We start from the raw sequence: 15,599 nt of genomic DNA on the forward strand, positions 1-15,599 counted from the left end.
ATACTGCACTTTTGATTTGTTTCGGGAATATAAAGTCTGTTATCTGGTTTCAGTTATTTGGTGGATGAAAACTTGTTAGGTCCTTTGTGAGTGTAGTCATTCATGTTGCTGGGTGGCTGAAAGCTGTTCCTTTGTTTTGTTCGATTAATATTTTTACCTAGGCCAGTTAGATGTCATATTTATTTATTTATTTATTGTATTTGTATACCGCCCCATAGCCGAAGCTCTCTGGGCGGTTTACAGTAACTAAAAACATTAAAAACAAATATACAAATTTAAAACACATCTTTTAAAAACAATTTAAAACACAATTTAAAAAATTTAAAACAATTTAAAAACGCATGCTAAAATGTCTGGGAGAAGAGAAAAGTCTTGACCTGGTGCTGAAAAGATAACAGTGATGGAGCCAGGCACACCTCATCAGTAAGATCATTCCATAATTTGGGGGCCACCACTGAGAAGGCCCTCTCCCTTGTTGCCACCCTCCGAGCTTCCCTCAGAGTAGGCACCCGGAGGAGGGCCTTAGATGTTGAGCATAGTGTATAGGTGGGTTCGTATCGGGAGAGGTGTTCTATCAGGTACTGTAGAAACCTGGTCAACTTAGCTTTTATGTGATTAACAGCAGAGCTTGGAAAAGTTACTTTTTTGAACTACAACTCCCATCAGCCCCAGCCAGCATGGCTACTGGATTGGGCTGATGGGACTTGTAGTTCAAAAAAGTAACTTTTCCAAGCTCTGATTAACAGTAAATTACTGCACTTCACTGTCAACAGAAGTTCTAAATGAGGTACTAGATGTGGTGCAGGAAAGTACTTGGAGATTATCATTCTGCTATGCAGTAGCTTCAATTAACAGAAAACTGAATATTTCCCCAAAATATTACATAGAAATTGTTTAACAACTATGTTTATGCCCAAGCACTCTCCATCCATTGCAGGTTAAGTTTGTGAAACCCTACCCATGAAACCTTGTGAAACTGTGTCAATAAGACTAAACCTAAGCTCATGTTTTTAGGACCAAGCTAGACAAGACAGGGAAATGTACTTGTGTTGTTGCTGTGTCTGTTCCATTCGTGAATAAAGTGGGTGTGGTCTAATATTTATACCAAATGTTTGTGTGGGCAAGTGGAGCTCAGCTGTTACTTCTTCTCTCCCTTAAACCCTTGTTCTCCTAGCATCTCTGGCTCTTTTCGTCCAGGGTAGTTCTTATACTAGAAGTGTGCCAGAAGTGGATTCAGGTTCTCTCATATGCCATCATGGATTCTAGATCCATTTCAATCGGGTTTTAGGCCCGGTTTCGGCACTGAGACAGCCTTGGTCGCCCAGTATGATGACCTATGTCGGGAGAGGGACGGAGGGAGTGTTACTCTGTTGATTCTCCTTGATCTCTCCGCGGCTTTTGATACCATCGACCGTGGTATCTTTCTGGAGAGGCTTGTGGAGTTGGGAGTTGGAGGTACAGCTTGGCAGTGGTTCTGCTCCTACTTGGCGGGTCGTCTCCAGAAGGTAGTGCTTGGGGAACATTGCTCGACACAGTGGGCTCTCCAATGTGGAGTCCCGCAGGGGTCAGTTCTGTCTCCCATGCTTTTTAACATCTACATGAAGCCGCTGGGTGCAGTCATCAGGAGTTTTGGAGTGCGTTGCCATCAGTACGCTGATGACACGCAACTCTACTCCTTTTCATCGTCTTCAGGTGTGGCTGTTAATGTGCTGAACCGTTGCCTGGCTGCGATAATGGACTGGATGAGAGCTAACAAACTGAGGCTCAATCCTGACAAGACTGAGATGCTGTTGGTGGGAGGTTTCTCTGATCAGATGGTGGATATTCACCCTGTTCTGGACGGGGTTACACTCCCCCTGAAGGAGCGGGTTCGTAGTTTGGGAGTATTTTTGGATCCTTCCCTGTCACTTGAGGCTCAAGTAGCCTCGGTGGCACGGAATGCGTTCTACCAACTTCGGTTGGTAGCCCAGCTACGTCCCTATCTGGACAGGGAGGACCTCACCTCAGTTGTCCATGCTCTGGTAACCTCTCGATTGGATTACTGCAATGCGCTCTACGTAGGGCTGCCTTTGAAGATGGTTCGGAAGCTACAGCTTGTGCAGAACGCGGCGGCCAGACTGATAACAAGGACCAAGCGGTCTGAACATATAACACCTGTTCTGGCCCGCTTGCACTGGCTACCAATATGCTTCCGGGCCAGATTTAAAGTGCAGGTTTTGACCTATAAAGCCTTATACGGTGCGGGACCGCAATACCTGCTGGAACGCCTCTCCCGATATGAACCTGCCTGTACACTACGTTCAACATCGAAGGCCTTCCTCCGAGTTCCAACTCATAGGGAAGCTCGGAGGACGATAACAAGAACTAGGGCCTTCTCAGTGGTGGCCTCCGAACTGTGGAATAGTCTTCCTGATGAGGTGCGCTTGGCGCCGACGTTGTTATCTTTTCGGCGCCAAGTTAAAACCTTCCTCTTTTCTCAGGCATTTTAGTTTTTTAGTTTTAAATATGTTGTAATTGATCTTAGATTTGTGGACTTTTATATACATGTCCCTTGCACTGATTTATTGGATTTTATTGTGTATATTTATATTTCTCTGTTGTACACCGCCCAGAGAGCTATGCTAGTCGGGCGGTATAGAAATTCAACAAATATAAATAAATAAATAAATAAATAAATAAATCATATTTTGTTATAAAAACTATACCCCATCCACTTTAGGCTAGGCATGGCTGCCTGTTATATTTAGTTTGGCCTATAGCCTTTGTTGAGTAGTAATCTAGAATTTATATTGTTTGACCTACACTGGCTTCCAGTTGTTTTCCGAGCCCAATTCAAGGTGTTGGTATTGACCTTTAAATCCCTATACGGTTTCGGCCCAGTTTATCTCACGGAGCGCCTTCAACGCCACCAATTATGCCGCCCGACAAGATCGGCCACACAGGGCCTTCTCTCAATCCCGCCAACAAAAACAGCCAGATTGGCGGGTACAAGAGAGAGGGCATTCTCAGTGGCGGCCCCCACTCTTTGGAACTCCTTCCCAGAAGATCTCCGGCATGCCTCTTCCCTAAATGTATTTCGGAAAGCCTTAAAGACCTGGCTTTTTCAGCAGGCCTTCGGGGTATCCGGGGAGGGTTAATCGATATAATTGTAATGCCTCCTACCCAGTTTTAATATTGTTGTTGTAGATCTATTGTTTTTATTGTATTACTGTATTTTATTAATTGTATTTTAATAATTTTGTAAGTCGCCTAGAGTGGCCATTGGCCAGATAGGTGACGAAGAAATTAAATTTATTATTATTATTATTATTATTATTATTATTATTATTATTATTATTATTATTATTATTATTATTATTATTATATTTCTGGGAAGGATAAATTTTATATTAGTGCCATATATTATATCTAAGACAGTTTTGCCTGTATTTAAATAGTGCCATAGAGAAGGGAGAGGTTCTGTATATGTAGATTTATCTATAGTAATAGTACACTTAGGTAGTACGCTAAAATTGTGTAGTGCTGAGCTTCTTGTATCTCTGTGTTGATGAAAGGCATAGGAATTCAGTATCAGATGAAATCTGGCAGAGTAGGATCAGCATTTACAAGGGATGAAAGTGATTTTTAATCCCACTGGTTCTACTATTTTGTTGATAGATTTCTGTAAGAGTTGCAAATATATTTATGAATGTGTGCCTTTATTCATACTAACACTTTTTCTTAAATCCACATTTTATTTAAAATAGCTTTACAATGAATTGACTGTATGTTTTGAGAAACTTAAATCAAGTGAGTTTCAGCTCCGGCAAAGTCAAGTGTCTCTCCAGAATCAACTACTTGAAAAAGAACGACATATCAGTCAGCTGGAAGAACAACTTCAACAGGCCCTCAGTTCTTTACTACCCTCTCAAACTCTTCCAAAACAGAGAAAAGAGGTAAGAAACATTTATTGTCAACAGTATTTTAAGTTAACCCACTACCCAAGTGAACAGCCTGGTAGTTATAATACCATGCAGCCACAAGAAAATTAAGCATCAACAAATTTAAGTTTTCCTGTAGCACTCATTAAAATATATGCAAGTGCATGGTTCACACATAGTCATAACAGCCATAAAGTTCTACATTCTGATGGAAGACCAACTTTTTAAATACAGGGGGTGCACCATTTGGTCAATTAATCAAACCAATGAATAGATTAAATCCTCTTTGATAAGTTAAAAAGTATATCTAATTAATTCGGTAGCAGACTCAAAAAAATGTGCATACATATCACAAACACTAGGCACTGTTGTAGGAGAGGCATATTCCTTTTTTTCTCAAACAGGAAGTCTAAGATGGCACATTCCACCTGCTGGTGCTTAGGCACCACCAGCATTCTTCTTGTCTATCATTATTATAAAGGGCAACACCATTTGTCTAGGCTTCAAGCCAAGAGAGCATATGTCCATCACCGCTGCCACCTCCTATCATGTCTGTCCTCCAGGGATGGCATACCTTGTTGGCCACTCAGGAGTTTAGTGAGTGTTTCCACAAAGACAGTTGAGAAACAGCAATTATGCTGAGCAGTGGGTCTGGCTGAATTCCGCACAGCACGACATACCTGTGGCCCTCCATGTGATTGAAATTGTAGTCCAAAAGCATCTGGAGGGTCAGGGGTTCCCATCCCTGTCTTTCACCATTCTCTGGCGAATTTCCTGCTATTCCCCCAGCATGAGTTCAGCTGTGCTTGGCAGTCTTGGGAGCAGAAGGCAGATAATTTGCTATTCCTCCTGAAAGAATCTTGAGATCCTGGTTCAGTGAGTGTATTCCTGCATTTTTAGATAGTAATGGGATGCCTTTTTCCCATTCAAAACTTTATCTGATGAAAATATATGCTTGTTTAATTAACTGCTTAAAATCCATACAATCAATCAACTGAGATTCTTGCCCCGTTCTTCCTATTAAAACCCCCTCCCTTTGGAAAAAAATATTGAATATTGAAATTTACTCAGCAATTTGTGATTACATGGAATGAGTATTATTCACATATTTATTTCCTTTGAGAAATGCAAATGATAATCCTTCTGCTTATTCAACTAATAATACATAGGTTAATGTTCCTGAGCAATCCATATACGTTTTTTCTTCTGCATAAGCACCCCCATTGTAACCCACATATATCCGTGAAAGAGTTGTCATAGTTAATTTTCATTTCAGTAATCTCATTCACAAGATCTGCATAGATGGTATTCAGCAAAATATACTAGTGCGTGAAGGAGCAATATCATTCAAATAAATATCAAGCATTAGAACAGTTACTGGGAAATTGTGCCAGGGTTCCTAAGGTCCTTAGTAAAGTACTACTAGGATCTGGAAAATTCAACATGCTTCTTTTACAATAGCTACCAAGAAAAGGCATTATATGGGCTGACTCATGGAGCACAGAGAGTGCTGGCAGTGTGACAGGAGAGCTAGAATGTTGTGAGAATTTTATTGTGAAGCTGGGAGGTCAGGGAGTAAGAGTACTAGCACCACATTATTATATGAACATAAATTTTATCCAACAAAACCTCTTTTTTTAAAAAAAGAGGTGTGGATGGAGGTACAATTCTGCCTATTAGGCAATACTTTATGTGTTCAGTGCAGTGATCTCATGATTTCTCAGAAAATAAATGCAGGGTGGATGAACTGAAAATTAGGAAGAGCAGACATGAAGGGATGCATCCAATGAAGTCATCCCATTAGTGCAAGTACATCTGCCCGTGCAATGGGAATTCCTTTCCTCACACACGCTATCTTCTCCTCCCAGAACAGTTTTGGGGGAGCATAGCATGTGGGGAGAGAAAAGGAGAGGGAGAGGAAGTCCCATTGCACAGGCAGAAGTCCTTGTGCTAACAGGGCAACTTTGTTGGATACAACTCTTAGTCTGGACTTTTATTCCAATATTCCTGTGCTATTGCGAAGAAAAAGGTACAAGACAGGAAAAGAGTTAATTGTTCACTCTTTCCTATAACAGCTTTATATATACATGCTGGCCCCAAAGGAGAAGCCTCTTAGCAGGTAAAAAAAAATTGCCTTGTACCAAGGGGACCAGTAAAAGAAGACTAGAGCTATCCATTTCTCTCCTGGAAGCCCAGTGTTTGTGTGCTGGTTGAGGAGGAAGGAGCTTTACTTCCCAGCAGCTAGTGTGGAAAGCAAGTGGGCTGGCAAAGGAGAGATAGAGTGATCTGCCCCTCACTTACCTGCCAGTGGCTAGCCACTGAGTTCTTAAATACAAGGCTGATCTTAAGCATATTTGATCCCTCCTAAGCATTTATTTACTGTTACAGTTATGTGATGTATAGCACCGTTTTATTTGAATGTGGTAGCTCCCTGACCCAGTGATATGGATTGCATAGGCAGTTCTGTATTGCAGGATGAGGGACATCCCAAGTTCACATAAATGTGGGGGGCTTTGTGCAATTACCACTTTCCAATCATGGTAATAGGGCTGCAGGAGGGAGTGCGCAAATCAATGTTATCATATGTCCAGACTGAGAAGCATTGTCTGAAAAGGCTGTATTGAGTAGTTCAATTGTTATGAGCACATCAGCTTGCTAACCCCCCCCCCATTTTGATTGAATATTGTTATCCAATAAGAAGTTCCAAGCCAGTTGTGAAGTGCAGTATCTGAAATTTCTATCTTCAGAACCTTTTGGTGAAGCTTAAATGTTTATATGCTTAATAAGCTAGCAAAGCAAATACCTATTTCCCATTCAAAGCAAAGGCAAACAGCAAGAATGGAAAAGTGCAAGGCTTTATTATGGAAACAGCAACTCAACTTTAACTACTCTATAGTGGCAGTGTTCATACCGTTATAATAAAACTTAAGAACGTTTTTAGTAATTTTTTCCCGTACAATTATTCAAAATTACATTACCCTTATTGAAAACTGAATGGCTTTTAGTGGATTAATTAAACTGTAGCTAGTTTGCCATCTGGGTGCAGCTTGTTTAGCTGCTTTTTACGAAAGATTTTTCATTGAATAAAGAGCATTTTTGTTGTTGTTAGAAGGCAGCTGCTAGAGAGGAACCTTTAAAGTACAAATGATATGTTTTCTAATAATTTATGTTGATATTTATATATATAAAAATAATGTTGTGGATAATGAACTTTTTGGACATCTTATTTTCCCCCCATGTCGCTGTGTTGAAATCATAGAATCTCCTACAAATTCACTTTTTTAATTATAATCATTTTTTTTCAATAAGATCACTCATGATATTGTGTTAAAGAGTTCAGGGTTTAGGCTAGAAACAGAAGAGAAATGAAAAAGGAAGAGAAAATTAAGTAGATCTGTTTTTTATGGCTCAAGTGGTTTCATTAAATTAGAGTGCTGTGTGCTGCTGTTCATTAATGAACTTGCGCCATATGCTTTAACTGTTCTGGTCAATATCTGGATAAAATCTGGATAAAAATATCCCTGTGATGGGCTTTTATCAAAGGAGTTGCTTTGAATTCAGTAACTACTACTGAGGCAATATGGCTCACAATTTGCGACCCAAAGGTAGTCATACATTATTGGCGTACAGCCTACTGCGCTTCACATTACACAGATGTGAAGGCCTGATTATAGCTGCTTCATAATTAACAGTGATCCGATTTGTTTTGTGGCATAAATGGTGCATGTGTAGAACATTAGCCATGGCACTCTCATTCAAATTCAACTCAAGGGCTCAGCGGCAGGCGGGTCACGAGCTTCAGGGAGTAGAAGCACAAGCTCCTCCATATGTTCTTGCGGCATCTTACTATGGCTATGAGTGCAAGATAAGTTCCCCAAAGAACCTAATCGTGTTCTGTAATTACAGTGCAGCTTTCTGCTGGCTAGAAATGAGGGAGAAGCTAAAACCCTCATCAGATAATTTGTAAATTACTTTACATGGCGGATGCCTAACTCAGTTGGTTTTCAACTGCTGAAATTATAAATAATTGTAACAGATGTGGCAATATGGCTGGCCTCCAATAAATGAGGCCCTTGATAATTTGGCCGACCCTTTGACAGGCCAATTTAATAAAATGTGAACAAAATCTTCTTGCTAATAATTTATCATCCCTTTTCCCAATAGAATAAATTTAATTACCCTAGCAGTTAACAAGGTCACACCCAGATGCCAAACTCAGCTACAGTTTTGATAATGCAATCAGGAATTGAGAGGTGATGACAGCGTTGTTGTTTTTTTCATTACCTGGCTTCACATAAACACAGGTGGCGTAGCTTTCTTGTCAGTTTTTAATAATTACAGGCTATTATGGAATGCATAGTTAGCAGATTGAGAACCACACTTTGGTGAATTTGTTTTGAGTATGATTGAGATTCTAATGTATAGAGATGATAATACATAACAAGCGTTGCTCCTGGTTTACTCTGTTATTGTGCAAGATTTGATTTCTACTGGTGACAGCAGTGTAGGTTTTACAAACTTAAGTGTAGGTGGCTTTGGAGGGTTGTGGCACCTTATGATGGAAGAGCAAACAGCACATTTTCCTTCCTAATCAAAACAACTTTGCCCTTTCAAGCTATTATACAACAATATCACACAATTGTATATATGTAATACTAGAGGAAACCTTAAGGTCATCAAGGCTGACTCCTTATATGAGGCTGGATGCTCCATCCACAAGCTCTACATTGGATTAGAGCACCCAGTCTAGATGTTAGTGTGCTGTGCACAGGAATATGCAGAATTTATTTAAAGTGGCATGAAGAGGTGTTGTCCTCCAGTCCTGACTGTATTCAACAAAATTGTTAGAAAGTCTTCTGTAGCTCAAGCAATATTGTCAGCAATACAAAGGTCGCCATAAGTCATAATCTACTTGAAGGCACATATCAAAATTGCAACACTTTTTGTTGTTGTCAGTGAGGGTGTGAAGGAAGTTTAGCATGATAGTCATAAAAAAAAAGTCCAGAAAGCATCCTACACCTGAAAATAGGGCTTTAAGTTACAGCAGGAGAATGAAGTATGATAGAGGTGCGTGGCACGTGGGCTCTGGATTATGGCCTTATGCAATAATCATACAACCATATTATGAATTCGGAGCTCCATGAGTGCAGGGGCAGGCTTTCTGTCTGCAATGGATATTCTTCATTGTGAAAATGGTGCATTCCAAGATGTAGATGAATATGGATTCGCCTCATTATGTCCTGAGATAATTGTGCACAATAGAGGCCCGTTGTGTGTTGTGAAATGTTCTCATTGTTGAGTAAGTTGTGCTGATATATGGTATTGGGTGAACTTATGTCTTGATTCAGAATTGACTGGATATTTACAAACTTCCCTGATGAGTTCAGTTTTTCTCAAAGTTCTGTATTGCCTTCTAGGAGTTGTATGATTCCCCCGCCCCACTTGCCAACCATGATGGAGTGCCTCTTGAAAATTCACCATCACCTAAAGATGGGGAAGAAATTTTATTCAATTTGCATTTAAAAGTGAATCTTTCTGGAACAATAAGCAGATAAGTCCGTCGGGACTTAGACTCTGATGTTATGACAGATGACTCCATTGAAGTGTCCAGAGCGCGGTCTTGTCCTTCATTGTTGGATGAGTTTCAGTTGGTGCAGCTCGAGGAAGTGGACAAGGTGCTTGGAATGGTGCGGGCGACCACGTCTGCCCTTGATCCTTGCCCATCTTGGCTGGTGAAGGCCAGCAGGGCTGTAACCACCGGCTGGGCCAAAGAGGTGATAAACGCCTCCTTGAGAGAGGGAGTAGTCCCTGGTAGTCTCAAGGAGGCAGTAGTGAGACCTCTTCTAAAGAAACCTTCTTTGGACCCAGATATTTTGAACAACTATAGACCGGTGGCGAATGTCCCTTTTTTGGGCAAGGTCCTGGAGCGGGTGGTCGCCGGCCAGCTCCAGGCGCTCTTGGATGAAACCGATTATCTGGATCCGTTTCAATCCGGTTTTAGGCCTGGTTTTGGCACTGAAACAGCCTTGGTCGCCCTGTATGATGACCTTTGTCGGGAGAGGGACAGGGGGAGTGTGACCCTGTTGATTCTCCTTGATCTCTCAGCGGCGTTTGATACCATCGACCATGGTATCCTTCTGGGGAGGCTCGCGGAGTTGGGAGTTGGGGGCACTGCTTGGCAGTGGCTCTGCTCCTACTTAGTGGATCGTCGCCAGAAGGTAGTGCTTGGGGAACATTGCTCGACACCCTGGACTCTTCATTGTGGAGTCCCTCAGGGGTCGGTCTTGTCCCCCATGCTCTTTAACATCTACATGCAGCCTCTGGGTGCGGTCATCAGGAGTTTTGGAGTGCGTTGCCATCAGTACGCTGATGACACGCAACTCTACTTCTCCTTTTCACCTTCTTCAGGTGAGGCTGTTGATGTGCTGAACCGTTGCCTAACCGCGATAATGGACTTGATGAGAGCTAATAAACTGAAACTTAATCCAGACAAGACTGAGACACTGTTGGTGAGCTCTTTACCTGCCCAGATGGTGGATGTTCATCCTGTTCTAGATGGGGTTACACTCCCCTTGAAGGAACAGGTTCGTAGCTTGAGGGTCCTTTTTGACCCTTCCTTGTCGCTTGAGGCTCAAGTGGCCTCGGTGGCACAGAATGCGTTTTACCATCTTCGCTTAGTAGGCCAACTACGCCCCTGTCTGGACAGTGACGATCTCGCCTCAGTTGTTCACGCTCTGGTAACCTCTAGACTGGACTACTGTAATGCGCTCTACGTAGGGCTGCCCTTGAAGACCGTTCGGAAACTTCAGCTAGTGCAAAATGCGGCAGCCAGGTTGTTAACGAGGACCCGCTGGTCTGTGCATATAACACCTGTCCTGGCCCGCCTGCACTGGCTGCCTATTTGTTTCCGAGCCAGATTCAAGGTGCTGGTTTTGACCTATAAAGCCTTACACGGTGTTGGACCACAATACCTTGTGGAACGCCTCTCCCGCTATGAACCTACCCGTTCACTTCGTTCAATATCCAAGGCCCTCCTCTGGGTACCAACTCATCAGGATGCCCGGAGGATTGTTATTAGATCTAGGGCCTTTTCTGTAGTGGCCCCCGAACTGTGGAACAGCCTACCTGTGGAGATACGCCTGGTGCCTTCGGTACTTTCTTTTAGGCGCCAGGTTAAGACCTGGCTATACTCCCAGGCATTTTAATGTTCAATGTGTTTCATTTAATTTTTTTTTCCGTTTAACTTGTTGCTGATTTTATTGTAATTTTATTGTAATATTGTATTTTAATCTTGTTTTGTTCACCGCCCAGAGAGCTATTCGCTATGGGCGGTTTAAAAATGAAATAAAATAAATAAATAAATAAATAAATAAATAAAATAGAAACAGCCATCCTTTGCATTAACATTTTCTTAAATTTTGCAGTGCAGTTCTCCAGCCTCGTAACGTATACAAAAATGCACATACTAGGGTTAAGTGTGCATAAAAACACATTATATTAAGGAAAATAATATGCACAAATGCATTATTTTAGGGAAAATTGTTTTGCAAAGAATGTGTATATTAGGCAAAATTAAATGCATGAGTGTATATTAGGAGAAAGTCATACTAAAATCCTGATTATGACATTTATTTTATAAAAAATTGCAAACTCATAGGGAAATGTGAAGAACTGAACTTAAAAACAGAAAAATGAGAAACTGAAAGAAACCGAAATTGACAGATCAGCCATCCCTCCTGTTCCCCAACAAAAAACATCCAGGGACAAGTGAAGGTTTTCTATCTAGGTAGGAGACAATAACGAAATTAAGATATTGCAAAAAGCAAAAGAAGATAACATTAAAGGAGCCAGTTCCGGGCATGTGATGTGCTTAATGGAGACCGCACCAAATCTGATTTATCATTCTCAGCTGAAGAAGAGCTTTTGGGGAGGAGAGTGTGGGAGAGAGTGGCACTCTCCTTGTGTTATAGCTGAGCATTCTGTTTTGAACCATTTGTATGCTGCCCCCAATAATTAAAAGTTTTGGTGCTATTGCTATCTATAGGGTATAATAAACATTGTTCAGATGTTTATAAAAAATATTTTTCCTTGTAACTTGCGAACTGCAGTTGTATAAAAAAAGCTATTGCCCTGTTAACTAAGAAGAGTAATTTGTGGGAAGCTTCCTTCTTAACACAGTTAGATGTCAAGTGTGTCTTCTTTTTTTGTTCATGACAAACTTGCCATGTGAGCCGCACACTTGACTACATGTTCATTTGTTGTTAATATCATTTCCTCTTGGTGATGATTCACATGCAAAAAGTTGTCCTTATTAGGTTGATTCACATAGAATGTACCCTTGGCTCACATGCCTCCTGCTCCCCTCATGTTCAGATTCATAGCTCCAATTAGCAGTCCATAAGGATTAGTGAAAGTGTGCTCCTTATCCAGTGCCATGCAGGTACCAGTTTTGAAAGTCAAGGGTATATCCAACCACTCTCAGTAAACCATCCACATTTGTAGAAGTTTCCACTCCATCTAACTTTATAATGCATTCCATCTATTCTTAATGAAATGGTATGGGGTTTTTTTTGAGGCTGGCTTTGATGTTTAAAGTTGAGCAAGTAGGAGTATTGTCCTATTTTAAAAATATGTTTTAAGTAACATGTAGTTTTCTTCTCTGAGCTATTAGAACAAGCTGGCATAGCAGCACAAGCAAATAAATACACTCTTGCTATATATGAATGAGTATTAATGTTGGGCACACATTGGGTTGGATGCAGACTGCCTTCCACAGAAGGAAAGACTCCTTCTGTCTACAGAAGACTTTTGATCCTTCTGTGGAAGGATCATACTGACAGAGGATGGTCCCTCAACCCACTGGAGCTGTGTGGGTAGTGGTGCTGCGGGCTTCAGAGGAAGGATGAAATCAGTAAGATGATGGCTCATGGATATAGACCAAGGAAATTAGTTGCTTATTTTAAAGAAGTCTGTTGGTTGGAGGGGCACATAACTAGTGGGACACGGGGAGCCCTCCTTCCTGCTGAAATTCTTCTCATCACTCCATTAAGCTTCTGTGAAGTTACCAAGCAATGTAGGGCACTTCATTTTTTGACTCGGTTCAAGGAGCTGAGTCTTGCATTTGAAGTTAAATGGCTTAGGATCTGGGTACCTATGCTCAAAATCAGAAGTCACGTTTGCCTGCTAACTGAGGGTGTAAGAAAAAGAATCTTTTTACTCATGCCACCACTACTTTGGAATGTGTTCTCTAGGGAAGCCCACATGGCACCACCGTTATTATATGCTCAATTGGCTGCTTAAAATGTGGCATTTTTTGAGACGTTTAGAGGAAGCTGATTGGGATTTTTCATTCTGCTGCCTGTGATGGTGTTTATATTATTGGATATATCCAGCTAAGTCATACTCAGAGCAGACTCACTGAAATCAATAGACTTAAGTTCATTGTTTTAGTGAGTCTACTATGAATATGATTTAATTGCATATTGCCCATTATTTATTTGTTATTTAATTCCTTGTTCTTAGCTGCTTTGAGCTCTCAAAAAAAATCAGGACATACATTTTTTAAAAAAAAATTTAAAGGCATAACTGATCTTAAAACTCTTTTGGAATACTTTGATTATATACAATAGGATATAACCGCTGATATATTTTCATTTCTGCTGTGGTTATTTTAGCACAGTCTTTTACTGTTGTCAATAGTTCATGAAGTGCTTATAGGTGTTTTATTGTATATTACGACCTATGGTAAATGGGCCTGGAATATTTTAAAGAAAGAACAGTATAAAAATGTATTAAACAAAATTCTAAGTCAGACTTTCTTAGTAGCCATAGGCAATAAGGAATTCAGTACAGGTGAGTGCATGGAATTCCATTCAGGTAAATGATCCCCTTTCTCTACAACCAGCATGGAAACCAAGCAAGACAGAAGGACAAATTGCTCTGTCATGTTTCTAACAATCTACTTGGTTTCTGTACTGCTGACACCTTTTCCCAAATTTCCTAAGGACCGCTCCCAACGGCTTCATATAGATGTTAAACAGCATTGTAGACAGGATGGTACCCTGTGGCACCCCACAAGGCTGAGAGACAATCACCCAATGCTGTTCTCTAAAACAGTTCCTCCGATACCTATGTCACCAACTTGGCTCAGATGGATACTATGGTGAATGGTATCAAAAGCTACTGAGAAGTCAAGAAAGAATAACAGAGGTCAAGAAAGAATAACTCCCCCTGTCCTTTTCCTGATAAAAGTCATCCATCAGGGTGACCAACACCAATTCAGTCCCATAACCAGGCCTGAACCCAAGCTGGAATAGGTTAAGATAATCTGTTTCATCCAAGAGTACTTGCAGTTGCTAAAAGCAACAACCCTCTTGATCACCTTCTTTAGAAAGGGGTTATTTGCAACCGGGGTAGTTGTCACAAACCAATGGATCCAGGGTGGACTTTTTCAGGAGTGGTCAGATCACCGCCTCTTTCAGGGTGGCTGGGACTACTCCTTCCTACAGCGCTGTGTTGACCACACTTTGGATCCACTCGGTCATATGCCCTCAGCAACCTTTAATAAGCCAAGAAAGGCAAGGGTTGAGAAGAGTCAATTGCTCTTGGTAATCAGATAGTCAGGGGCTTCATTCAGATGCTACTTCTCCCATCTTAATGCTACATAAATTCATTGTGAGCAGTTTCCTTGGGCACTCATTGCATTCTTTATCTGGTGAAGAAATTGGGCATAGGAGCTTGCAAGCCCAAGACTCACTTCCAACTTTTTGGGGAAAGTTGGACTGTCTGAATAGACATTCACTGTTATCATCTTCTGGTTTAAGAAAATGTGCAGTTGTGTGTTTCATGTTTCATCACATTGTAGCTGATTGTATTCTCTAGAGATAGGACACAAAATGGTTATATTAGTGGGCTACAGAGAGGCCACATTTACACCAAACATTTAGTCCACTATTATTCCATTTTAAACAGCCATGGCTTCCCTCAAAGAATCCTAGGAACTGTAGTTTGTGAAGGGTGCTGAGAGTTATTAGGAGACCCCCTATTCCCCTCACAGATCTACAGTTCCCCGAGTTCCCTGGGAAGAGTTTGATTATTAAACCACTCTGGAAACTGCAGCTCTGTGAGGGGAATAGGGGGCTCCTAACAACTCTGGGTGCCTTGAACCAGGTTTCATTGGGGAAAGCCATGATTGTTTAAAGCAAAATAATAGTGGAATAAATGTATGGTGTGTATGTGGCCAGAGAAGGGTTAGGTTTAGAACTTCTGCTAGCAAACCTGTTAGAATTGTGCTACCAATTTCACAATGAATGATCCCAAGGTTCCCATGGTATATCTGAAGATTTATATAAAAACAACATGGAATATGTGTTTTGATGATGATTTGAAAGTTATAGCTGATAAAAACTGCTATACCCATCTTTTGGGTCATGAAGAGGTGTGCATTATCATGAGCACATTACACCACTGTTCTAATGTATGCAGTGGCTTCCTGTTGCTTTTCAATTCAAAATGTTGGTGATGACCTACAAAGGCCTAAGTAGTGTGGGCCCATGGGGTCTTCATTCCATGTTCATGAAGAGCTCCTATTAACTGTAGGATTTAGGTGTCAAGTCAGGACAAAAAGGGCACTAAAAGAGGTATTCTCATTAGTTGCACCATACCTGCATCTCCTTTTTC

At 41.0% G+C, this 15,599-nt stretch overlaps 1 protein-coding gene across 3 annotated transcripts in view; it reads left to right on the forward strand.

Moving 5' to 3' along the window:
- CNTLN (centlein) overlaps nt 1-15,599 on the forward strand; it is a 268,051-nt gene that overhangs the window by 91,313 nt on the left and 161,139 nt on the right. For 2 of the 3 annotated variants that reach the window (XM_061630573.1, XM_061630579.1), the window contains exon 8: nt 3,747-3,935. The exons of the other annotated variant lie outside the window; for it this stretch is intronic. In XM_061630573.1, the coding sequence (XP_061486557.1) occupies nt 3,747-3,935 (189 nt within the window). The remainder of the gene's footprint in view (nt 1-3,746; nt 3,936-15,599) is intronic. 3 annotated transcript variants of the gene reach the window in all.

This window comes from Rhineura floridana, chromosome 1, assembly GCF_030035675.1.
Source record: "Rhineura floridana isolate rRhiFlo1 chromosome 1, rRhiFlo1.hap2, whole genome shotgun sequence".
Lineage (NCBI taxonomy): Eukaryota > Metazoa > Chordata > Lepidosauria > Squamata > Rhineuridae > Rhineura > Rhineura floridana.